Source organism: Tachyglossus aculeatus, chromosome X2 (assembly GCF_015852505.1).
Source record: "Tachyglossus aculeatus isolate mTacAcu1 chromosome X2, mTacAcu1.pri, whole genome shotgun sequence".
Lineage (NCBI taxonomy): Eukaryota > Metazoa > Chordata > Mammalia > Monotremata > Tachyglossidae > Tachyglossus > Tachyglossus aculeatus.
In genome coordinates, this window is record NC_052100.1 from 10,691,751 (window position 1) to 10,717,652 (window position 25,902).

General features: G+C 57.9%; 1 protein-coding gene across 5 annotated transcripts in view; it reads left to right on the plus strand.

Moving 5' to 3' along the window:
* The first annotated feature begins 140 nt into the window (after nt 1-140).
* ELAVL3 (ELAV like RNA binding protein 3) overlaps nt 141-25,902 on the plus strand; it is a 42,820-nt gene continuing 17,058 nt past the window's right edge. For 2 of the 5 annotated variants that reach the window (XM_038771501.1, XM_038771502.1), the window contains exons 1-3: nt 141-342; nt 22,140-22,356; nt 22,795-22,898. In XM_038771501.1, coding sequence (XP_038627429.1) covers nt 307-342; nt 22,140-22,356; nt 22,795-22,898 — 357 coding nt within the window. In that variant the 5' untranslated portion in view covers nt 141-306. Of the gene's footprint in view, nt 343-7,117; nt 7,422-22,136; nt 22,357-22,794; nt 22,899-25,902 lie in introns of those variants that run through there. The other 3 variants (XM_038771504.1, XM_038771503.1, XM_038771505.1) reach the window with 3 other exon arrangements.

Genomic DNA, 25,902 nt, shown 5'->3' on the forward strand with positions numbered 1-25,902 from the left:
CTGAGCTCTCGGAGCTCCCCGCGCTCCGATTGGCCGGCCTCTCCGCGCGCTCTCCTGCCCGCTCGAGCCTCCGCTTCGCGCGCGCGCGGGGAAGGTGGCTCTTCCGGGCCCCTCCTGCGTCCCCGGCCGCAGCGGGGAGTGGCGGGCCTCAGTTTCCCCGGGCCGGGCCCGAGGGCACGGGCCACGGATTCTTTAAGTTGCCGGGGGAAGGGAAGGGCTTCTCGCCCCGGACCACCCCGCCCACACCCAAACATCATCACCACCACCACCTCCCGGGGCCTAGTGCAGCCGCGGCCGGCAGTTTCCATGGGAACCCCGACTAGGCCCGCGGGGAGAATAGCGGTGAGTGGGAAGGGATGGACGGTCCACAGAAGGGCAGCTCAGTCGACGGTATTTATTGAGTGTTTACTGTGTAAAGGGCGCTGGACTAAGCCGCTTGGGAGAGGACGATGCAACAGAGTTGCATTGCTCACCTTCCGACTCCCGGGTGGTCTCTGCGCCCCTCCCCCCAATCTCTCCCAGCCCCCCGGGACCGTGGCTCTGACCATGAGTGGGTTCAGGCCACGCTTCCCTACCTCCCACTTACAAATCCTGCGAGCCCCGCCTCGCTTTAAGACCTCAGATTAGGGGGCCTGTTTCTAAAGGGTTGAGCCCGGGTTGGATTTCCGGACACCTGTGTTTGGGTCTCCACTCTCCTTTCTGCCTTTTCCCGGATTCTTTCTTCCTCTCTCCTCAGGTCCTCCTTTTCTAGTCCCTCTCTCCACCCGCTTTCGATCAGTCAGTCAATTCGTTCTATTTATTGAGCGCTTACCCTGTGCAGAACACGGTACGAAGTGCTTGGGAGAGTACAATCTAACAGTTGGTAGACAGGTTCTCCCTTACCCTTTCCCCCTCAACTTCTTCCTCGCCTCTACCCGCTCTCTTTTGCCCTGTCCCTTCTACCTCACAAAGCGGAGAGGAGAGGAACAGCGTGGCACAGAGTTTAGTAGCCGGATGATTCGACCTCTCTCCATTGTGGCCCTCCGCCCTCGCTGAGGAGGGCAAGATAGGCTGGGGAGAAGCGAGATAATGTCCACCCCCTCAAGTCCCATCCCGACCTCTCCCACTGGGGTGGATCGAGGGGAGGGGAGGGGAGGGCAAGGGAGGAGGAAGGAACAATGGGAACAAGAAGGAGGGCAAGGGTCACTGGCAGCATTTTCCTCTGGGGCCATGTGGGGGGGTCTGCAACTTGTCTGGTACAAGGACCCTTCTCCCACCCCACCCAGCAGACACCCAGGCGAACCTAGTCCCAGGCAGTAGATTGGGGCGGGGTTGGGACCTTGAATGGGCAGCGGCCTCCGGTTCTTCCCAGTCCCCTCTGTGGCCTTCCTTGCTGTGCCCCCTTGATTAACTGGTTTACTTACAAGCCCCCCGCTAATTGGCTCATTCACCAACTTGCGATGGGAGTCTTCCAACCCAGACCTTCCCCTGTCACCTGTCCCTAGGGCCTACCCTTATTACTCCATCTGCTACCCGGCTGGTGGCTAGTTTCGGTGAGCTTGCCTTGGCCCCAGTTCCGTCTTACTCCAGGGGACTATCCTCTGGGTGGGGGGGATTTCATTCCTCCCCCATCCCTCTCCCCTTCCCTTTCTTCAAGGTGTGGCTAGGAGGGGGAAGGAGGAATCTCGTATTTACTGAGCGCTGACTGCGTGCAGAACGCTGAACCAAGCGCTTGGGAGAGGACAGCTGTCTCCCCTCCTTCCCCTGACTGTAAGCTCGTTGTGGGCAGGGAACGTCTCTGCTTATTGTTAAATCATACTCTCCCCAGCACTTAGTACAGTGCTTCGCGCACAGTGAGCGCTCAATAAATACGACTGAATGAATGACAATAGAACAGAGTTGGCAGACCCGTTCCCTGCCCACAAGGAGCTTCCAGTTGAGAGGGGGAAAGGAAGGTTTTAGCGCTCCTTCCCAGAGGTGGCTGCTGGGCAGGAATGAAAACCAAGAGCTCGGGGAATGCGGTTCTCCGGGCTCTCAGGGGAGAGTCGGGAGTTTGGAACCGGGATCCGGGCGTGGATAAAGCCCCGCTGCGGGAAAACCCGATGTTGGGGGGCTGGGGGGGGGGGGGGGGGGGGGCGCACTGTCCGTGGTGCCGAAGCCCTCTGAAACAACCCCCACATTCGCGTCGAGTGGGGAATCGGGGTGGGTGTCGAGGAGTGGCAACTGGTTCGTCCTGTGGGAGAGTGATGGTCTGGAGCAAGGCGGAATCAGAGAGGGAACCGGAGCCAGAGAGAGAGAGCTACAGGCCAGACCCAGGCAGGGAGCCCGGAACAAAGGCTGGGGGTGGGAACGGTCAGGAAGGATCGTGGGGGGGTGTGGGCCTAGACCTGTGGGTGTCAGTGTGCGTCGGCATACACCTATTCCCCTTTCGTCTTTCTGCTCGACTGGATGTGCTTGGCGGTGCTTTCCCCTCATCTAAAACCTAGGGCTCCTGCCATTGCCAATTCGGGCTCTCCGCTTCAGCCAAATTGGCAATCCTTCACCCAACACGACTCTCCCAACCTCCCCTAGGCTATTACCCCTGCCTGAAATGCCCTTTCCCCTTCCTCTTCAGAAAAGCCCCACTTCAAAACCAGCAGAGACCCACATCCTCCTTGAACCCTTCACTCTGGTCACTCCAGTCACTCAGACTCGGCATACTCTGTAGATAAGTGGAATCTCACACCTGCCATTTCTAGATCCACAGTAACTTCTAGCCCAGAATCCTGTCTCCAGTGGAGACAACAAGGACGCCCAGAGGAACTATGGGATGGTTACCTTCCTGGATCTCTATCTTCATAGCTTTTTTAATGGTATTTGTTAAATGCTTACTCTGTGCCAGGCACTGGACTAAGTGCCGGGATAGATACAAGCTAATCGGGTTGGACACGGTCCATGTCCCACACAGGGCTATAATCTTAATCTCTATTTTACAGGTGAGTAACTGAGGCCCAGAGAAGTGAAATGACTTGCCCACGGTCACGCAACAGACAGGCGGTGGAGCTGGGATTAGAACCCAGGCTCTTTCTACTAGGCCACACGGCTTTTCTAGTTAGATAGCCTCTGACACATCTAACTTTCCACTCTACGTCTCTAACTTTTTCTCTAGTAACCCATTGCTGCTATTGAATTGATCCAAATTCCCCTTGGCCCTACTGATATTTCAGCCCCATGTCCCTGTGGCAAAGAATCTCATACATTCACCATCCACTGGGTGAAGAAGTACTTCCTTTTGTTAGTTTTGAACCTTCAAGCTTCACTGGGTTCCCCCTTGTCATGGTGACATGGGATCTGGTGAACAATTCTGTGCTCTCCTTATCTCCCCTCTTCACGGTTTGGAAATTGCCACTCGGCCTGTGACTTTCTACACTGAGGGGCCCTAATCTTTTCAGTCAGACCTCGAGTGGATGTCCCTCTACCCCCTCAAACATCCTGGTTGGCCTTCATCTGTGCCTCTTCCAGCTCTATTATGTTCTCATTTTTGCGGATGCCTGTTGTGGTCAAGACTGGGGGCGGTGGGTCCCCTCATTTTTCAGGTACACACGCATGCCGTCAGGGCAGTCGTCTTCAAGTATGAAGGACGACTAATTAGCTGATGTCCTTCCAGAGCTACTGCAGAGACTGGTATTCTGGCTGCAAATAAACCAACCAAGAGGATTTATTGGGTGTATTCTGTGTGCTGAGCACTGACCTAAGCACTTGGGAGGGCACAAGAGACTTAGTAGACGTGATTCTTGCCCTTGAGGAATTTATAATCTCGTGAGGGAGAAAGAAGAAAAGTGGATATATAGGTGAATGTGTGCTTAAGTATTAGGGTAGGTACAAAAATGCTATAGGTGATTGATTATATGTACTTAAGTGTGTGGTGCAAAGCGCTGGGGCTTTGGAGTTGGAGGGATAAAACCGGGGAAAAGGAGAAATTAATCAGGGAAGGGCTCTTGGAGAGGAGATTTCAGAAGGGCTTTGGGAGAGTTGGGGGTCTGGAAGATAATAATAATGACGGCATTTGGTAAGCGCTTCCTAGGTGACAAGCACCGTTCTGAGCGCTGGAGCTATGAAGCGGGAGGGAGTTCTAGGCAGGAGGAAGGACAGGAACAAGGGTCAGGGGCGGGAGAGATGAGAGTGCAATCTGGGGGGTCGTGGAAGACGAGAGTGGATAAGCAACAAGGAATGAGCTGATTGAGTGCCTTAAAGCCGGCGGTCGGATTTATCGTTGTTTTATTTAATGATAAAACTATGCCTTTTGTTCTCTGTGCCCTTCCTGAATATGCCTAGAGTTCGTATGAATGTTTCGGTTGTCTGTACACTTTATGCGCCTTTTTTGCCCTTTGCCTCTATTTGCCCTTTATGTCTACTTATATGTTTGTCTCTGCATAGTTTTGCCCTTCCTGTTAGACTGTAAACTCTCTGTTCTTTAGAGTTCCTCACAGTGCCTAGCGCAGTGCTCTACACTAGGTGCTCAATAAATGGTATTAAGTGATTGATTGAATGAATGAATGTACGTATGTGTGTGCGTGTCTACCTGTGTACGGTTGACCATTCGAGAATGCACACTAGTAAGGAACCGGACTCGGCCGGGGTTCGATGGCCAGCTTCTGCAGGTCAGTTTGCCAGGAAAGCAGTCTGATGCCCCAGGCAACCTGACCAACGGGATGCCAAGACGTTTAATGAATTTGCAAAATGCGCCTTCCACTCTAGGTTTAAAACCACGTGGAACCCGGAGATGGTGTGGCTTGGAGCTACAACTGGTGCATCCGAGTGAGGTTTCCCGAAGAGGTGGGGGGGACGGATGGGATGTGACAACAGAGCTTCCCTTTCGGAAGGGACCCCCTAGGGTCAGGGAGCTGACCGGTCTTGTCTCTAACCCCCACCCCGGGAGCTGCCCCAGTGCCTGAGCTAGGAGTCCTCGGCAACGCTGGGAAGGCCTTGGTTTATCCACGGAGTTTCCGCATCCATTGGTCTGGCCCACTTCCCCATTCGTGCATCTTCCCGATGCTCTCTTTGCTCGTGGCAGGCCCTCTGCCTCCACGCTCCGGCTCCTGCGAGGCTCCCACCCGAGTTCCCTCGGGGACCGAAGAACCATCCACTGAGGCCGGGCTTTCAAGGCTTGAGAAGTTGAGGGAAGGACAGGGGAGAGTAGAGGGAGCGCTCTGGACTGGATGGGTTCCCTGCCCCGTCCTGGGCCTCAGCTCCCTCGGGGACCGAAGAACCATCCATTGAGGCCGGGCTTTCAAGGATTGAGAAGTTGAGGGAAGGACAGGGGAGTGTAGAGAGAGCGCTCTGGACTGGATGGATTCCCTGCCCCGTCCTGGGCCTCAGCTTCCCTCCCTGGAGCGCGGGTTCGGGGCGAAGGGACAGGGGCTCGGGGCTTCAGTGTGGGTGGGAGGGCAAGGCGCCTTTCTGCTCGGGGCCTTCGGGCGGGGCCCGTCTGTCGGTTCTTCCCCTTTGCAGCCCCCCACCCCGTCCTCAGCTCCAGGGAAACACTTCCCTCCGCACATCCTCCTTGGCGCCCCGAAATAGCTCGGCCGCCTCTGATGCCCGCCTGTTTACAAACACCCGGGGGCGGAACAGATCGGGAGCGACGGGGACGGGAAAGGGGTGTAGGGGTGGGTGTCTGCGCGCATACATGTGGGGAAGAGACAGCGTTAAGATCTCGGGTCGGGCTGAAAGCACGGGAGTGTGTGTGTGTGTGTGTGTGTGTGTGTGTGTGTGTGTGTGTGTGTGTGTGTGTGTGTGTGTGTGTGTTGGGGGAAGAATCGCCCCCGCGGTCGCTGTCGAGAACCGAAGAGCGGAGCTAGGGCCGCCCGGGGCAGGTTCCCGTTAGGAAAGCGCCGTTGTGCGGGCGGACTCCCGCCTGGAAATCCCAGGAGAACGGGGGAAGGAGAGGTGGGGCGGGGAGTGGAAAGAAACGGACCGGAAGCAGCCCGCCCAGGAAAATTGTCCGCCCCGTCCCCCCTCCAGCTCGACTAGGCCGGGAACGACGCCTCTTTCAATCAATCAATCAATCAATCGTATTTATTGAGCGCTTACTATGTGCAGAGCACTGTACTAAGCGCTTGGGAAGTACAAATTGGCATCACATTCCCTCCCTGCTTGCAAAACGAAATATATGTTGCCAATTTGTACTTCCCAAGCGCTTAGTACAGTGCTCTGCACATAGTAGGCGCTCAATAAATACGATTGATGATGATGATGATGATGATGATGATGAAACCCTTTCCTCCCGCCCCCCTCCCCCCGCCACAGGGGCCCGAGAGAAACTGGACCGTAACCCGGCTCCCAGCCTGGAGCAGGCCCCGAACAGAAACCCCGCAGCCGTGAGACTGTCCGCCCCGCATCGCCCCGAACCGACTCCACTCCAGGGCCCGCCCTACCCGGCGACCGAGGCAGATGGATCCGTTGCTCGGCCTCTCGTGGCCCGCGTGAACTGCCACGGAGGAGAGGGTGGAGCAGGCCAGATGGGCAGGCAGCCGAGCGAGAAGGGCGAAGGGGAGGGACGGAAGGGGAGCCGGGAAGAAGGGGAAGGGGAGACGCTCGAAAGGTAGACGGAAAAAAGACAGGGCTTCGCCTCCGGGGCAGGCACATTCCCACCTCCACCTGCCGTGTGCGAAGAGGCCCGGGGGGGGGGGGGGCGGGCAGGGGGGAGGGGAGGGAGGGGGGAGGGAGCTGCTTCAGCCAATGAGCGAGCTGGGCGGCAGGCAGATGGCCACATAAAGAGCCCGGCCCGCCGGTGGCGGTGGCGGCGGCGGCGGCGCGGAGCTCGGGCCCGCTCGCTGGGGACGAGGGCCGAGCCGAGGCGGGACTGGGCGGCGGCGGCGGCGGCGGCTGCTGGGGAGGCGCGTTGGTCCAGCTCTTTTGGGAAGCGCAGCCCTCCTGCCACTCCACAGTCCTCCGCCCCCACTAGCCCAAGGCCGGTTGGGCCGAGCCGGGGGCGTCGGCAGCCCCTCCGCCCCGCGCCCCGTGCGCAGCCGCCGCCCCCCGCCCCCTCCCCCCGAAGCCGCTTTCTCTCCATTTTCACGCTCCTGCCTTTTCTCGTCTCCCGCCGCCTTCTCCTCCTCCTCCCCCCTCCCTCTCCTCCTCCCCCTCCTCCCCCTCCTCCTCCTCCCCCCGAGCGGAGCCGGACTCCGGGAAACGCCCCTGCCGTCTTGCGTCCAATCTGCCCGTTCTTCGGTCCCCGCCGTCGAAGGACCAGGCGCCTCCGCAAAGCCGAACGGAGCCGCGGGCGCCGCGGGCTCCGGAGCTCCCTGGGCGTCGCTGCCGCTTGCCTGCCGCCCGCCTCCTCGCCCGCAGCTCAGAGCGTCCGGCCGGGCCGGACCCCGAACTTGGACTTGCGACTCCCGGAGCCACTGGGCGAGCAGCCTCCAGCACGGACAGCTCCCGCCGGGCCGAGAAGAATGGTCACTGTAGGTATTCACACCGGCCCCAGCCCTGCCACCCCACCGGGCTTGGTTGCAGTCCCAGCTGCTGGGGAGGGGAGGGCCGAGGGCGGCGGGGGCTGGCAGAGGGCATCGGCCTCCTCCGCCGCCGCGGGCCCCGCACCCGAAGGAGAGGAGGAAGGGGCAGCTCTCGTCCTGCCCTCCCCGCACCCGCCCTTCTCTAAGGAAACTGGGCCTGGGCGGAGGACGGGAAAGGGCCGATTTCGGGAGACTGGGAGGGGGCTCGCCTCGACCCCCTCGTCCAGCAGAACAATGGGCTCGGCCCACTGGCCGGCTCGGGCCTCGCTGGGGGATTCAGGCAGGGAGACGCCTCCCCCGCCCCAGCTCTGCCGGAGGGCCCCGGTGACCCCTCCCTCCCTGCCCCCCCCCCCCCCCGGGATGCTCAGAGCAGAAGGGAAGGCTCCTTCTTTCTGGTGGCGGCCGTCGTGTCCTCGAGAAGTGGACTGGGGGGGGGGGGGGACCAGGGGAGGGGCAAGGGGCGCAGTGTAGGGGGCTGGATTGACTAGTGCGGGAATTCAGCTCGGGAGATGCTCTACCAGGTTCTTTCTAGGTATCTGGGGGCGGGGGGGGGGGGCTCACGGGGGCGTTGGTGCTATATCGGGGACGGAATGCCCCATCCCGCTCTCGGGTTCGTTTCCCCAATAGAGAGCCCTCCCCCCCGTTCCCCCTTCCCTCCTCCCACGGCCTCGCCCCACTCCGGGCTGGGGAGGTGGGGCTCGGGGTGGGGGCGTCGCGTGTCCTCGGCCCCGTCGACCTTGCGGCAGCCCGGGCGCTGGGGGAGGAGACAGGAGGGGGGTGGAGGGGAGCCTGCCGGAATGCCGTGGGGCAGGAGCCGCGGGAGAAGACAGCTCTTTGTTTCTCGGCACTTCTTCGCGCGAGCGCCTTGGCCTTCGCTTCTGGATTGAGGAGGGGCGAGGGGGCGATGGGGGGCGCGGGGAGGGGAGGAGGAGGAGGAGGGCATCCGGCGGAGGGGGGGGGGGAACGACGAACAGCGGGCGGCCTCGGCGGCCGGAGACGAGAGGTCAGCAATGCAGCAAGACAGATGGAGGGAGGGAGGGAGGGAGGGAGGGAGCGAGGTTGAAAAACGGTCGAGCCCTGCGTCCTGGGCCGGTCCTGACAGTGACCCTTCCTCCCGGGGCTGGGGCGTGTCCCGCCCCGCCACATCTCCGCCCCGACATTAGTTGGGGAGGTCGAAGAAAACCTCAGTCGTCGCCCCCCGCCTTCTGCTCCCTTTCCTGGGGCTCTTTCCCTCGACCGCTTTGGAAGGCCTAGTCCCGTGCCAGTGGCATCCAGGGTCTTCCCGCGGGGCCTGGGGGCCCAGCCGGGGGCTGGCAGTCCGAGGGCGCCCTGTCCCGCTCCGTTCAGAGGAGCTTAACCCGGCGGGCCAGGGCCACCGTCTCCATCCGTCCGTCCCTCCCTCCCTCCATCGCCCGCCCTGGGCGCCGCACTAGAGAGAAGGCGCTGGCACTGCAGCGCGCTTCCTCGGAGTCGGGCTCCGGCTCCGGGCAGGAGGTGCTTTCAGCAAACTCGGCTGCTGGCCAGGTCCCTGGTACCGGGAGGCTTCGGGGGGGCTCCCCGGGGTTGGATGGTGCCCACCCCACCCTTCGGGCTCCCTCTCGGATCCCGTCCCCTCCCCACGTCCGTCTCTCCCTTTGTCTGCCCTTCTCTTCGTCGTCTTTTCTTCCTGCCCCCGCCCCTCCCCTTCCTCGGTCTTTGACTGGGGCCCCCCCACCCCCTGCCTCCAGCCACTCCCTCCCTCCCTCCCTCCATCCCCTGGGTCGCGCTCACTCCCAGGAGCCCCCGTCCTGACTCCCCCCTGCCACCCATCTTGTCTCCGGGGCCCCCTTCCCCCTTTCCCCTGCCCGGCATTATGCTATTGTGCTGGGGCTAGCGGGTGGGCCCAGGGAGGAGTGGCACAAGCCCAGACCGAGGCTGCTGTCCATGGTCCCCTGCTTGCCTTGCTCCTTGGAGCCCAAGGTTGGAGGTGGCCGGCGAGGTGGGGGGCCCCACTTGCGTTCTGGGGAGCAGCCGGTCATCAGTCGGGGACTAACTGGGTTCCCGGTCCAGTGCTCGGGGAGGACTAGGGAGCAATTGATTTCCCAGGATCCTCAGACCGGGGGGGGGGGGGGGCCTCCGAGGTCATTTTATCAACCCCTCTGCCCCCGGCCAAAACTTCCCCTCGGAAGGATGGAGCTTTCTCCTGGTGCTGCTGCTGCCTCCTTCTGCTTTCCCATTCTCGTGAATAGTAGCAACGGTGATGGCATTTATTCAGCTCCTACTACGTGCCGTGCACTGTGATGAGTCCCAGAATAGGTACAGGATAATCAGATTGGACCCAATCCCGGATCCACGTGAGGCTCACGATCTGAAGGGTGGGGAGAACGGGCAATTTTAGCCCCATTTTACAGATGGGGAAACTGGAGCCCCGAGACCCCAAGGTCACCCAGCAGGCAAATGGCAGAGCTAGGTTTGGAACCCGAATCTCCATGCTGCATCTCAAGTCTCATCTAGGTTTTCAGATCATGATTAGGACCGGAAGTCTTTCTCTCTCTCTCTCTCCCTCTCTCTCGCACACACCCTCATAGACGCACATCCTCCACCCCGTCTCATTTGTCGAAAGCAGAGACTGAAGACCGTGAAGAGTTGGGTTGAGATTGCAGCTTCAGTGTCTTTGACTGCAGATCCAATCCCAGGAGACATGGCTGCTGTGCCCCGTATCTGTCTGTCATCTCTGCCCCCTAGCAAAGAAAATCCATCTGCCCCCCACCCCCTTTGCTTACTGGCTCCCACTATGGTCTGTTGGATTGCCCCTTTTGGTCACGGCTGAAGATATCGTAGTGTTTCCCCCTACTACTCCCTCCCCAGGGTAGGGGGCCAAGACAGGGCACAGCCCTCCCAACCACCACCCCCAGGACCAAGGCTGTCGGTGCTGAGAGACTGCCAGTTTCTCTCCCTCTCCCATGTCACGTCCCTCTGGAGCTCGGGCCCCACGCCCCTTCCCACCAAATAAACAGATGACCGTCTGGGTAAAAGAGGGTTTACTCTACACGGGACATTAAAGGGGAAGAGATTCCTAAATAAATAATAAGGAAACCAAAATCTGACCAGAACCACTTGGTTCTAGCAATCCATGGGTCCCTCGCCAGGCAACCAAGTTTTCCCTCTTACTTTTTTCAAGAGGCTCCTGGTCTGTTCTGTCTGCAGCTTATAGATCTTTGATGTGGAGGTGTGTGCGTCCTCAATTGTCTTCCAACAATCCCCAAAGGTCTCATCTTTCTGTCTTTCCTCTTAGACCTTTCCATAACCCACACCCCTTTTCCCCAGTCCTCAGGTGATTGCTTCTCCTTAATTATCCAGGTGGCTAAGGGGTTTGCAAAGCTCTTAGCTCAATGGCTTCATCTGTGCAGGTTCTCCCTCCTAATTGCTTTATCCTTGGGATGGGTAGCTGGATAAATCAAAATAAGCAAACCAGCCTGTTGTGGGGGCTTTTGGTCGCTAACCCAACCCCTCCCTTCCTCTTTCTGGATTGTCTGGCTGTGGAACTCTCTCTATGAGTACATCCATCAGGAGGGTGGATCTCAAGGCCTTCTGTCTCTCCCCTCACCCTATCTCCTTCCTCGGGCAAGAGCATTTTACTCAGTATTGCACTCATTTCTGACGAGATGCCTTGGAAAGGCCCGCGGGATCTGAGGAAAGATGCCCACCCGGTCGGGCTCCTGAGTCCCCAGTTTGGCCACTGTTGCTTCAGGGACTGGGCCTCGGCCCCTCCTCCGGGAAGCAGCTGAAACTCTGGTGCACCGGGGGTCCCTCAGCCCAGGCGGGTCCCACTGCTACCGTCCGTCCATCCCCGCCCCTCTGTCCTCCCGGGAAACCCTCTGGCTCTCAGATAGTCTCCGTCCAAGCACAACCCCCATCACAAGCATACTACGGGCAGAGAAGAAGAACGGTGACATTCAGTAAGCCCCTACTATGGGTCAAGCACTGTACTAAGCGCTGAGGGCCTAGCAGCATGGCCTAGTGGAAAGAGCCAGGGCCTGGGAATCGGAGGATCTGGGTTCTCATCCCAGGTCCACTACATTTCTGATGTGTGACCTTGGGCAAGTTGTTTTCACTTCTCTGGGTCTCAGTTTCCTTATCTGTCAAATGGGGATTTGATACGCCCGTTCTTTCTCCTACATAGAGACTGTGAGCCCTGTGTGGGAGAGGGACTGGGTCCAACCTGATGATCTAGTCTCTACCCCAGTGCTTAGTGCGGTGCTCGGCACAGGGTAAGCACTTAATAAGTGCCAAGTGGCTAGAGCACGGGCCTGGGAGCCGAAAGGTCATGGGTTCTAATCCCAGCTCCGCCAGTTGTCTGCTGTGTGGTCTTGGGCAAGTCACTTCACTTCCTCTGTGCCTCAGTTACCTCATCTGTAAAATGGGGAATAAAACTGTGAGCCCTAAGAGGGACGGGGACTGTGTCCAACCCGATTTGCTTGTATCCACCCCAGCAATTAGTACAGTGCCTGGCACAAAGTAAGTGCTTAACGAATACCATAATTACTATCGCAGGTGATTACTCTTATAGATGTGAGATTGTCAGGCCGGCCCCAGGCCCCGTCCCTCATCGGGCTCAGCATCTAAGGGGAAGGGAGAACAGGTGTCGAATCCCCATTTTACAAATGAGTCCACTGAGGCCCAGAGTAGTTCATGACTTGCCCAAGGTCACCCAGCGGGTAAATAGCCCTGCCAGGATTAGACTCCCAGGCCTGGGCCCTTTCCACTAGGCCACACTGCAGCCCGTGAATTATGGTAATGGCGTTTTTTCTTTTGGAAACAGGAGTTGGCCTCAGCTGTGGCCATTTCACGTCAGGCCTCAGGGGCTGAAGCTGTCTCTGCTCATACAGCTGCCAGCTCCTCTCCCCAAGCCATGGTGGGGCCAACTTGCCCACACCCCTGCCTGGAAGTCTCCAATCTGCCCCGGAGGTGGGGGGAGGAGTCCCGCTCTTCCAATTCAGAGTAACACCCAGGGGGCAGCCTGGAACCGTGACAGACACTGGTGGAGAAAATCGATCCCAGGTTTCCGGCCCCCTCAGGGAGCTCCATTACCAAAAGTGGCCAAGCTGTTGCCTCAGAGGTGCCGATTTGCACCTCCTTGGTGGCCGGCTACTTCTCCGGCCTCTGCCCACAGTTCCTAGCCCCCGGCCCTTCTCTCCCGGGTGCCCGAGTTCTTTTCTCTCAACCCCCTCTCCCGTCTCCATGGAGATGATGCCCTCCTTCAGCCTGAAAATCTTCCAAGATGGGTCTCACCTGGGTTGGTGCCCATCTGGGCAGAAGCCCCGATAGAGATACCACCTTCCTAGCCCAGCCGCCCCTGCCTCCCCCCCACCCACCTCCCAAACGCACAGAGACAGGGACAGGGAGGCTTTTCAGGTGCTGTGGGGGGAGGTCTGCCTGGGGTCTCCAGTTGGCCCTGCTTCCAGGGCTCCCCGGGTCCCCCCTTAAGGCATCTTCACTGCACAGTGAGGGGTCCAGGCCCAGGACTGCCGGTCTGGTCTTGGGGCCTCCGGGTCATGGGGTCACCGCAGAGCTTTCCACTCCCTTTGTTAGTGAGCAGTGTTAAGGAGAGGTCTCGGGTCTCTTGGACTTGGTCAAGCTTCCCTGGGGAGCTGGAAGGAACATCTGGAGAGATCGGAGAAGGGAACATCTGGCATAGGTCACCGTGCCTTTCACTTCCCGCAGTCCTTTGTAATGAGTGCTCTTCTGACCCGGCTTCCAATCCTGCTGGCATCAACTCTCCTGCCCCTGTAGGGCACCTGGTCATGTCAGCCGGACTGGGCTGGGCTGGCCTGGCCTGGGGGCATTTGGTTTAATCGCTTTCCGGTCCACTGGCTCAGAAGTTAGGGAGCTAACCCCTCCCCAACCTTCCTCCCCCACCCCAAACCGTCTAAACTGGTATCCTCACCGTTCCCCCTCTGGCTGCTGAAAAATCCACTTGGGCCCCAACCAGGGAATCTAGGGCCTAGTGGGAATTGTCGACTAAGGGTGGATGCCCATCTCCTGCTGGACTTTCCTTCTCGGTCTGCTTTTTTTTTTTTCAATATAGTACTTGTTAAGCGCTTACTGTGTGTCAAACACTGTTCTAAGAGCTGGGATAGAAACAAATCACGTCAGCCAAGGTCCCTTTCATTCATTCGTTCATTCAGTCGTATTTATTGAGCACTTACTGCGTGCCGAGCACTGTACTAAGCGCTTGGAAAGTACAATTCAGCATGGGGTTCACGGTCTAAGTAGAAGGGAGAACAGACGAACTGAGGCCCAGAGCAGTGAAGTGACTTGCCCAAGGTCCCACAGCAAGCAATTGGCCGAGCCGGGATGAAAACCCGGGCCCGGGCTCATTCCACTGGGCCACCCTGCTTCTACTCACCCTTAGGAGTTCTGGGCTGGTGGCAAGGGAGAGGAGAGAAGGGATTCAGATGGGTCCTTAAAAGGAAGGGCTGCGCAGCCTAGGGGCCACAGGCTTGGGCTGGGGTAATGGGTGTCCCTCAGTCTGTTCCTCTGCTGCGGTTGGGGAAACTGAGGCTGGGAGGAGAAGGGAATAATGCCCCGAGAGGCAGTCCAGGGGGCCGTGGGGCCAGGGGCTATTGAGCTGGGTTAGACTGGGGGTTCGGGTGGGAAGAGCATCAGGGACGCTGGAGGCTCTGGGCTGAGGCACCTGCTCTGGCTGAACTGCCGGGATCCGTCCGTCCATCCGTCCCTGTCTCGGAAGTCTGCTTTCCGGTGCGGGAAGGAGCCGATGGCCCTCTTCCCCTCCCGCTGCCTCCCCGGAGGCTGCCGGGGGAATGTGGAGAGGGCTGCCGCTCCCCATCGCCCGCACCCCAACCCTCTCTCCGGTTGGGGGAGCGTTGATTACAGTAATAATAATACTGACGATGCTAATACTACTGATGATGACAATGATAACGACGGTGTAATTTATTCAGTTCTTTCTACGGCCCGAGCGCTAGGATCAGTTTGGACCCGGTCCCTGGCCCGCGCGGGGCTCCCAGTCTAAGAGGTGTCTCCAGGAAGCTGATAGCTGTGGGGCCGGGGAGGGGAGCAGGTTGGGACGGTGGTGGCAAGGGGAGTCCGAATTTCCTTTTTGATAAATAATCAGCTGCCCCCGCAGGTGAGATGATGATGATGATGATGATGATGATTGTGGGGTTTTGGTGGTTTTTTTGGTATTTGTTAAGCACTTCACCATTCGTTTAATTGTATTTATTGAGCGCTTACTGTGTGCAGAGCACTGTACTAAGCGCTTATATCAGGCACTGGTTTAAGCGGTGGGGTAGATAGATACAAGTTAATCAGGTAGGCCACAGCCACCGTCCCACATGGGGCTCACGGTCCAAGCCAGTCAGTCAGTTGTATTTATTGAGCACTTACTGCGTGCAGAGCACTGTACTAAGTGCTTGGGAGGGTACGATATAACAGTGGAAAGAGCGCGGGCTTGGGAGTCAGAGGTCATGGGTTCGAATACCGACTCCGCCACCTGTCAGCTGTGTGACCTTGGGCAAGCCACTTGACTTCTCTGTGCCTCAGTTACCTCATCTATAAAATGGGGATTAAAACTGTGAGCTCCACGTGGGACAACCTGATTGCCCTGTATCTACTCCAGCGCGTAGAACGGTGCTTTGCACCTAGTAAGTGCGTACCAAATACCATCATCATTATTATTAGAAGTAGGTGGGAGAACAGTGCCAAGGGCTGTACAAATCGCTGGGGTAGACACAAGATTATCAGGTTGGGCACAGTCACTGTCCCAGACGGGGCTCAAGGTCTAAGAACCCCCAGCGAGAGGCTGAATGCCCTATGCTTCGGCTCCTCAGCAGAGGTAGGGCAGATCCCAGATCATGCCAAGCCAGGGAGAGACCCTGGGACTCTGGCTGGGCTGGGCCGCCGTCCGTCCTCACCCCGCTGTTGTGCAGGATCCTGCTGAGCAGGCGCGAAGGGGTTCTGGAGAGGAGCGATAACTCTGAGAGGGCCACGCAGACTCAAGAGTCGGAGGGGACCCGGGGGCCCGCCGGCCCCCGCCACCTCGTCGTCCCGCCCTATCCTGGTGCCTCCCTCTGCACGCACTCGGTTGCCTGGCCTTTCTAGACCCTCCCCCAGCGGCAAGTGCTTCTTTCACTGGAGCTGTGGAGCATTGAGGGCGATTGTTGGAGGGCAGGGGCGGGGTGTGGGCACCTCGTGGCCGGCCGTGGCTGGTAGCCCCCGTGCCTGCTGACGCCACATGGCTCAATGCTCCATTGTTGCCAGAAGAGGGGCTGGGCAGGGAGATCTGTGTGTGTGTGTGTGTGTCTGTGTGCGTGCACACGCAGGGGGGCATTGCACTGGGGAGAAAGGTGAAATAAGGTGTCTTGGGGTCTGGGGCGTGCCCCCCATTCACACCGCTATTACTCTCCCCACTCTCCTGCCTTGGAGGGATGGAAGGTTGGTGGGTACCCCTTCCCCAGAATCCTTCCCTCCAAGACTCTCGGGCAGTAATTCTCTTAACCGGGGCACCGTCTCAGGGGCTGGCAGGTGGGGGTGGGTGGAGCAGGGCAGGGAGGGGCCCTTATCAAGCCTGCTTGGGCTTTTGACTAGGCAAAAAATGGGGGCATCCCGGGAAGGGAGAAGGGACAGGGAGTGGGGAGCGAGGGAAGGAGGCCCAAGCAAGCCTTGCGGCGAGTTGGGTTGGCCTCCACGCTAGAGGCTCAGAGCCCGCAAGGAGGGCGGGCCCCTGGGGATGGGGCAGGGAAGGGCTCAGGGCAGGAAGGCCATGGGGAGGGGACGTGGGTAGAGCGTCTCTCCGGGCCCGGTGAGCCCTTTCGCTCAGGAGGCCTCTTAGAATTGGGGATGGGGTCCCTCTGGCTGGATTGCTGCTAGGCCCTCCTCTCCCTGCCCTGTCCCATCTGATCCCCTGGGGAGGGACTGGCCCAGCTGGGGAACTCCTGGGATATTCCAGAGATGGCCCTGGGAAAGGGACCCTGGCTCTCCAGGGGCAGCCAGAGGGCTGGGCTTGGGGTGTACATCTGGGGAACTTGGTGGAGCCCCTATGTGTGAGACACTATGCACGTGAGGGCGGAGGAGCCCAAGCCCTCTGGCCCAAGCTGAGATTGGCCTCCAGCTTGGCGGGGCTGGAGTGGGCTCCAGCCTTTGCCCCAGGCCTCCCTGCCTAGCCCTGCCTTGGGGAGATACTGGAACGCCCCATGCCTGACCCCCAAACCTCGAGATTGCAATGCTGTGGGCGGGCGCAACACTGTGGATGTGTGTGGCGTGGTGTGTGACACCGGACATATGCCACTGTAGTCTGCGGCAATGTAGAAGGGCGGATGTGTGAGGCATTGTGGGAGGGGGAACCTGTGGACGTGGGGCCCTGTGGGGTTGTGACACTAGCAGGGTGACCCTGTGGGTGACCCCGAATTGTGCGACATGGGGTGGGTGTGTTTGTGTGTGTGTGTGTGTGTGTGTGTGTGTGTGCGGAGTTCTTCATGTGGGGGTGGCTCCGGAGGTGGGTCTTTGTTGCTGTTGATTTCCTCTCCTGTCTCAGTCTGTCTCTTCCAGGGCTGGGAAGGATTTGGCGTTTCCCAGGGATAGGCACGCCAGCCTCTCCTCCCACCCTCACCATATGCTGCCGTGGAGGGAAAAGTCCAATCCCATTGTCCTCCGGGCGAGGGGCTGAGCTGATACCGATCCCCATTAGGGGCTTAGCCGGCTCAGCTGCGTGGTGGAAATTGACACTGGCTCGGGCTCCGGCCGGGGGCCGCTTACTGCCGACCCCATCGCCTCGGTCCCTTCTGTCTCACTTCCCCCCGCCCCCGCCCAGGGACTCCTTGGCTGGGGTCAGTCCAGATGTGTCAGAAGAGGAGGAAAGGGATTTCCCAGGGCTCCGTATTCCTCGACTGGCGACCTGGGCACCGAGGCTGAAGCCCGTGCAACTCTTCCTCCTTCCCCTATCTTGGCTTCTGTTGACCTCTCTCCACCCCAGATTTGGCCACCCTCATCCCCATCCCAGCCTGGTGAGCCCTCCCTCACTCGGGATAGCCACACAAAAACCGGGTGAGGAGAAGGGATTGAAGAACCTGAGCTGGTCTCAGAAAACTGACAGCGATTCCTGCTTCTGAGTTCCTAACCTAGCGCCCTGCTTCCTCTGCTCTCCCGGCCCCGGTCCCCTCCCCTCCCCATTCCCTCCCAGGGCCAGCAGGAAGGAGTGCCAGAGGGGTCCGGGCTGAACTCCAACTGCTCTCCCTGATTCAATCAATCGATCGATCTATCAGTCAGTCAGTGATATCTATTGAACGCTTATTGGGCGCAGAGCTCGGGAGACTGCAGTACAAACAGATAGGTCGACACCAGCTCTACCCACAAAGAGCTGGCAGTCTAGTGGCTCTGAATGGGCCTTGCTTCCTATCCCCACTGCCCCCGTGGCAGAGGCAGAATGACTGCAGCGAGATTTAGGGGCTCCAGCTCAGCCCATTTCTGAGAGGGCAGGGATAGTGAGTGAATGGTGGGTAGAAACTACCATCACCCTCATCCTCATCGACTGTTAGGCTTAGTTGAGCTTCCATACCTGGAACCCTGGACTGGGGGCTGGGAGATGCCCCCCACCCCAGGAGAGAGAGCCCTCAGGGTGTGGGGGTGGATTGATGGGTCCCGTTTCCTCCCACTCCCCTTGGCTTTCCTCCACCGATTCCCCCCCCGTCCCGTCTTTCCAGCCCCACGGCCCTTGAGGGGCCGGGCGGGAAGTGGACCGGCTGACCGGCCCGCGGGGCTCTAACCTCAATTCCTGCCTAGGGGTCTGGAGAAGACTTGGGGAGGGGTTGGTTGAGGTGAGAAGGGGGTGGTGAGGAGCATGAGGATCTGAGCCATCTCCTTTCAGGACTTCTCTGTAACTGCAGCCACAGGGTTCCAGAGAGAAAGCAGGGCTCGGTTTGGGGGGCTGAGATTCCAGTTCAGAAATTTCCCTCCCCGCAAAGAGCTGAGTGGTGGAGGCGGTGAGGGGGGACCTCCAGGCTTGGTTCTCCAACTCCCTCCCTGTCCTGTACAGAGAGGGAAAAAGTAAAGGAGGAGCTGAACCAGGGGGTGTCCAGCCCAATCAATCCATGGTATTTACTGAGTGCCTACTGTATGAGTGCTTACTGAGCGCTTACCGTACTGTACTGAGTGCTTGGGAGGCTACAGTATAACAATATAACGGACACATTACCGATCTATCAGTCAATCAGTGGTATCTATTGAACGCTTATTCTCCCAAAGGGAGAAGGACAAGAGGTTTGTCTGAGTCCGGTCTCGGGTAGACAGATGTAATAATACCAATAATAATAAGAGCAATAATTGTGGTATTTGTTAAGTGTGTACTATGTAACAGGCATTGTACTAAGCGCTGGGGTAGATACAAGATAATCAGGTTGGACACGGTCCTTGTGCCACATAGGGCTCAGAGTCTTAATCCCCATTTTACAGATGAGGTAACTGAGGCACAGAGAAGTTAAGCGACTTACTCAAGGTCACCCAGCAGACACGTGGAGGAACTGGGATTAGAACCCACGACCTTCTGATTGCCAGGCCCGTCCTCTCCCCACTAAGCCACGCTGCTTACAAGTAGGGGGAACAGGAGGAACAACCGTGTTGCAGAAAATGATACAGTCCACCTGAATAAACAATTGAATATACAACTAAATGTACATGTGATATACGGGACAGGGACTGCGTCCAACCTGATTAACTTGTATCCGTCCCAGCACGTAGAGCAGTGCTTGACACACAGTAAGTGCTCAACAAGTACCATCATTAGGAAATACGCTTACGTACAGTAGGTGCCGAGGAGAGGAACAAAAGATCCAAGTGCTAAGGGTGGTGATGGGTTGATGCAATGAGGGGTGGTGTGACTTAATCAGGGAAGGATTCCCAGAGGAGGTGGGCTCTTAGGAGGGCTTTGAAGATGGAGAGAGCTGCTGTGGTCTGGTGGATTTTAGGGCAGGGGATAGCTCTCAGTCAGGGAAACAGCATGAACAGGGGTCGGGGGCGGGAGTAACACGTAAAGGAAGCTAATGCTTCAACAAATCACATCCTTCCTCTCCTTCGGAGGCTTTCTAAAAAGCCATTTCCTCCGAGAGATCGGATCATCTCTTCGGCCATCTCAGGACTCACGGGCAAATCTGTTGATTAATGTTACTTAGCGCTCGGGCCTGGGAGTCGGGAGGACCTGGGTCCTGATCCCGGCTCTGCTCTCTGTCTGCTATGTGATCTTGGGCTAGTCACTTCACTTCTTTGTGCTTCAGTTTCCTCGTCTGTAAAATGGGGCTTAAGACAGCGAGCCCTATGTGGGACAGGGACTGCTGTGTCTGATTATGGTGTATCTACCCCAGTGCTTAATACGGTGCCTGGCACACAGTAAGCACTTAACAAGTACTATATATATATACATATAATGCCTATATGTAGGCATTAATTTCATCTTCCCTCCCAAATCCTCTCCTCCACCTACCTTTTCCTTTACAGTGGACGACACCACCATCCTCTCTACCGCCAAAGCCCACAATCTTGGCATTATCTCTTTCATCTCTCACAGTTAGTCTGTCGCTAAATGCCATCACTCCTTCCTCCACGGCATTTCCAGATCCAAATGGCCACCACCTGGTCTAGTCGATTGTCATAACCCGCCTAGCCTTCTGCGTCAGCCTCCTCACTGTTCTCCCTGCCTCCGTTCTCTCCCCGCTCTACTGCTGCCCAGATCATTTTTCTAAAATGTCATTCTGCACACGTCTCCCCGCTCTTCAGAAACCCTTCCGTGGTTGTCCATTCCGCTCCGCTTCAAACAGAAAATCCTGAACATCGGCTGTAAGGCACTCTATTAGTTCTCTCCCTCTTACCTATCCAATCTCTTCCCCTACTATATATGCTAGCTCACACTCTTCGTCCGTCTTCAGCTCATCTACTTGGCGTGCCTCGTTCTCCTCTCTCCCACCTCCAGCCCCTTCCTCCTGCCTGGGACTCCCTCCCGCTTTGAATCCACACGGATTCAGTCTACACGGCTCTCCCCATCTTCAAAGCCCTTCTGAAATCTCCCCTCCTCCAGTAGCTCTCCCTGATTCATTTCTCATCCCATACTCAGGCTCAGTTCAGTCTCTGCACACAGTAGGGACTCAGTAAATACTTTTGACTGATCGACTACTGTCATTCTTCACTATGGTCTTCTTGTCAGTTCACGTCTACCGTCTCCCCGGTAGATTTCAAGTTACTCGAGAGCAGGGACCTCGTCTTTCGCTTCTTTCCAGTGCTCCCAAGTCCCCAGGGCAATGTTCTGCTCCCAGTAAGCTGAGTCAATGTTGGGGGGTACCCTGAGATGCAGAGAGGAAGTTTGGTGGATTGAGGGATCTGGAGACTGAGAAAGGGAGGGGCTGAGAGGTGGAGATGTTAGCGATACCCTACAGGGAACCCGAAGCAGCACAGACATAAGGGAAAGCAGTGTTGCCTAGTGGAAAGAGCATGGGCTTGGGAACCAGAGGTCCTGGGTTCTAATCCTGGCTCCATCACCTCCCTGCTGTGTGACCTTGGGCAAGTCACTTCACTTCTCTGGGCCTCAGTTACCTCATCTGGAAAACTGGGATTCAATCCTACATAGACTGTGAGCCCCTTGTGGGACAGGGACTGTGTCCAACCTGATTAACCGGTATCTACTCCAGCGCTTAGAACAATGCTCGGCACATAGGAAGCACTTAACAGATATCACTATTACTGGATATCTTTTTGGAAGCTGAGTCAACCCATCAAGAGTATTTAGTGAGTGCCTATTCTGTGCAGAGCACTGTACTAAACCCTTGGGAGAATACAAAGGAGTTAGTAGAAATGGTTGCTGGCCTTACTTACGATCTAGTGTCTTCGGGCCCCCAAGGTGGTTCAGTTCCAGGGACACCCCAGTGAGAGTGGGTTAGGATTGGTCCAGTTCAGACCTCCAGGAGCCTCTGCCAAAGGGTGTAGACCCTTCCCCCACCCCCACCCCCCCTCAGGGACCCCTAGTTGAAACCTAACCCAAACCCTGCCTCCCCTGAGGTTTTTGTGGAGTGGGGTGGGGTGGGGAAGAGAGAGCTTCTAGCTCTCGGTCGGCATGGGAAGGTATGTGAAATGGGGGGTGGGGGCTGGGCAGAAAGGAGGGAGTGGGGGAAGCTTTGAGACTTGAAATAAGGAGAGGGGTTCAGGAGGTCCCCCAGCTTCAGGCTGGCAAGGTGGGAGGTGGGGAGGGGGCGAAGAATGTGCGTGAGTGTGTGTGTGTGTGGATGTGTGCGCGGTGAAACATGCATGCGTTTCAGTGAGTGTGTATCTCTCTGTGAGTGTATGTGTGTGTGTGTATTTGTGTGACTGGAGGGGGGGGGGAGGGGGGGGCGTTGGCTGGGCTCTGGCTGCTGCAGCAGCAGCTCCGTCCTCAGCAGCCCTTGCCGCTTCCCCAGCATTGCAGCTGAGGCCCAAGGACGTGAGTGACTCGCTCAAGGTCGTACTGCCTGGGAAACCCCCGAGGCAGGCTGGGAAGCCAGGCACCCGGACTCCAAGCTAGCACCCCTTCCCCTCTGGCAGGGCTTCCAAAGCCTGGGTACCCAGGGGCTCTGAGCTCGGCCCCACCTGGGGCCTGCCTCCGACTGGGGCAGGATGGTCACCGGGCACCGGCCTCCCTCTTGTCTCCAGCAGATAATTAGCACAATGGAGACTCAGGTGTCCAGCGGCCCCCCCAGCACGGCCCTCCCCAACGGGCCCCTCATCAGCACCAACGGTGCCACCGACGACAGCAAAACCAACCTCATCGTCAACTACCTGCCCCAGAACATGACTCAGGAAGAGTTCAAAAGCCTCTTTGGCAGCATTGGGGAGATCGAGTCCTGCAAGCTGGTCCGGGACAAGATTACAGGTGCTTGGCCAGTGGGGCTGGGGAAGTAGTAGTAATACTAGTAGCAGTAGTAGTAGCAGGAATACTGTGTGCAGAGCACTGGGACAGAACACCCAAGCGGGAATTCGACATGGTCCTTGTCCTTTGGGGAGGACCAGAGGGGACAGTGGAGCTCACGTGATGGTCTGGGACAGCGTGGGAGGGAGGGGATGGGGGTGGGGAAGGGTCAGATTTGGAGGGACCTCAGAGATGAGGGGTTCTGGGGTCTTGCTTCCCTCCTCTGGGAGAGTGGGGGGCAGGGGGGCTGGGTGGCTTGGCTTTCCCCAGCCCCAGCCGGAGCCTGGGGCCGGGGCCTAGAGCAGGTGAGTCATCCTCCTTGGGACTCTGGGCCCGGAGCTCTTGCCAGCATCCCCGACCCACTGCTGCCTCAGCTCATGGCTCCTCTTCCTTCCCGTCCAGGTCAGAGTCTGGGGTATGGCTTTGTGAACTATGTGGACCCCAATGACGCTGACAAAGCAATCAACACCCTCAATGGGCTCAAGCTGCAGACCAAAACCATCAAGGTGAGTTCCACCCAGTCTCCCCTTACCCGTCAACTTCCTGGGCTCTCCCCGTCGCCATCACCACCCTCACACCCTCCATCCCCCTTCCCCCAACTTTTCAGATCCTCGGCTGGGCCCATATGGCAGGGCGGCTCCAGGGATAAGGGGCAGGGCCAGGCTCCTCTGAGCAGGTGGCCCCAGCTGCCCGGCCGCTGCAGGGAGTGTGAGGGAGTGGCTTCAGGGACCCTCCTCCCCCTTCCCCGATGGGGCTGGGGGGGTGCGAACTGAGGAGGGGGCTGAGAGAAGTCTTGTCCTGGGGACGACTGTGGAGAGGAGGGCTCCACCAGAGGCCTGCCTGCCTGCCAGCAACCCCAAACTCCTCGTCCTAATATTCTCCCAGCTCTCTCAACTCTCTCCTCCCCCGACCTGCAACCACACACTCCTCTTCTGCTCCCAGTCCCGTCCTCAGCTCCCCCAGTGCTCCCACTCTTTCCCCGCCTGCTTTCCCCCCCTCCCCCCTCGGTCTGCAGCCCCAGCAGAAGGTGGCTGACCCCTGAGGTCAGAGATTGAGTGAAAGGCAGGGATGGGGGGAGGGGTGCGGGGAAAGGGGATGGGTTTTTTGTGTGTTCCCAGCTTTTGTCATGGAAATCCCGAAGGCCGGGGAGGAGGCCGGGGGTCCCATCTGCCTTCTGCAGAGGCTAATTAGCGGGTTGGGTCGCTGGGGGGGGGGGCGGGGCAGAGCAGCCGTTCGGGGATGAAGCAGTCCCATTTGCCATGCCTGAGGGGGTCTGATAGTGGGGAACAGATTAGCCACCAAATGAAGCCAGGGGAAGGAGGGGGCCAACTCCACCCCTCCCTCTGGCCCGGTCTCCACTGGAGCCGTGCCCTGGGCCTGGGGCAGGCACCTTGAGGATGGTGGGGGCGTTGAGGGAGGGTCAGGGCCAGCTCAAGCCCTGCTCAGCTCTCCAGGCTCTAAGGGCCCCCTGGGCCATTTGGATGGCAGTGGGCTATTCTTATTTGGTAAGGTTGGCTCAGCAGCTCTCGGGCACCCGTGGGTTTATTCGGGGCCCTTGACCCAATGAATGTATGGCCGTCTGGCTGGGGTCATAGGGAAGGGCAGGACCACCTGAGGGGACCGTGCTGGGGACCTGCAAGCCTGGGCACATGCTCGCCTTCAAAACCCTTCCGAGGTCACATCTCCTCCAGGAGGCCTTCCCTGATTCATCTCTCATCTCCCCACCCTATTCCCCTCCCTCCACACCACACCCTCTGGGGCACTTTCTGTACATACCTCATACACACTGTTACTCCCCCATCTGTAATTTATTGGTGTGTCTTTCTTCCCCCCACTTTATGAGCTCCTTGAGGGCATGGATCCTGTCTGCTAGCTCTTTGGTACTCTGCTCGGAGCTTCTAAGCATTTAGTACAGTGCCCTGCACACAGTAGGTTAGAGAAGCAGCGTGGCTCAGTGGAAAGAGCCCGGGCTTTGGAGTCAGAGGTCATGGGTTCAAATCCCGGCTCCGCCACTTGTCAGCTGTGTGACTTTGGGCAAGTCACTTCACTTCTCTGTGCCTCAGTTACCTCATCTGTAAAATGGGGATTAAAGCTGTGAGCCCCCCGTGGGACAACCTGATCACCTTGTAACCTCCCCAGTGCTTAGAACAGTGCTTTGCACATAGTAAGCACTTAATAAATGCCATTATAATAATTATTACTAATAAATGCTCTTAATTAATTGATTGATTGATGCTTCTGCCACACAGGGGGCCTTTTTGGCCAGGGCCTGGGACAGCTTGTAGATTGGGGGCTGGGGGGAGGATGTCTGAGCTGGGAGCCCCCTTAGGTCATTCACAGCACATTTCCTCCTAGGAAGACTTAGAAGCTTGTTGGAGACAGACAGGGGACCAAGCTCAATCAAGCAATCAATCAATGGTATTTATTGAGCACTTAGGGTATGCAGAGCACTGTATTAAGCACTTGGGAGACTACAGTATAACAGGGTTGGTAGAGATGTCCCCTGTCCATCGCTCCACTGATGTGGAGGAGGGTGGGCTGATCACTGCCCTTACCTGCAATGCTAGTTTAATATTAAACATTTTCCAGTTTGCTGTTAACCCAGGGCTCAGGGGCTCAGTGAACTAGCCCCCGATCGGGCTGTTTTTATTTAGTATTTTAAAAATGATAGTAATAATGGTAATGATACTTATTAAGCACATACTATGTGCCAAGCACTGATCTAAGCGCTGGGGTAGATGCAAATTAACCAGGTTGCACACAGCCTCCGTCTCACATGGGACTCACCGTCTAAGAAGGAGGAAGGACAGGAATTGAACCCCCATTTTACAGATGAGGCAGCTGAGGCCCAGAGAAGCCAAGTGACTTGCCCAAGGTCACGCAATAGATGCTTGGCAGAGCCGGGACTAGAACCCAGGTCCTCCGATTCCCAGGCCCGTGCTCTTCCTACTAGGCCACGTTGCTTCTCTTCTTATCAGTGTGGTCTCTGTGAAGCGCTTACTCTATTCCCGGTGCTGGGACAGACCCGAGATCATCGGGTCGGCCCCAGTCCCTGTCCCTCGTCGGGTTCAGTGGCTGAAAGGGGAGGGAGAACAGGTATTGATATTGAATCCCCATTTTACAGGTGAGGAAAGCGAGACCCAGAGAAGTGAAGTGACTGGTTCCAGGGGCTCCATCCTCAGAGCCTCCATGATTCCGTCCAACATGGCCTGTTGGGAGGGCAGTGGGCAACTGTCCAAGCAGTGGAGGTGACCAGGGCAAGGAGTTAGGTCCTCACACATTTTGGGGGGCTGAAGTCTAAGAAACGCTCAAGTTATCAGATACCAGGCGCCTGAGCTGTTTGGGGAATCTAAGCCCCCTTGACCTTCCCAGTTTTCAGTTGCCACCCATGCTGGGACAGTTCGGGGTGAAGGGCCATTCTCTCACCGGACCCACGGCAGGAGCGGAGCCGTGGAAGCAGGAATTTTGCCCCGGGAAGCCTGACCTGGCTGGGCCCTAGTCCATCAGTGA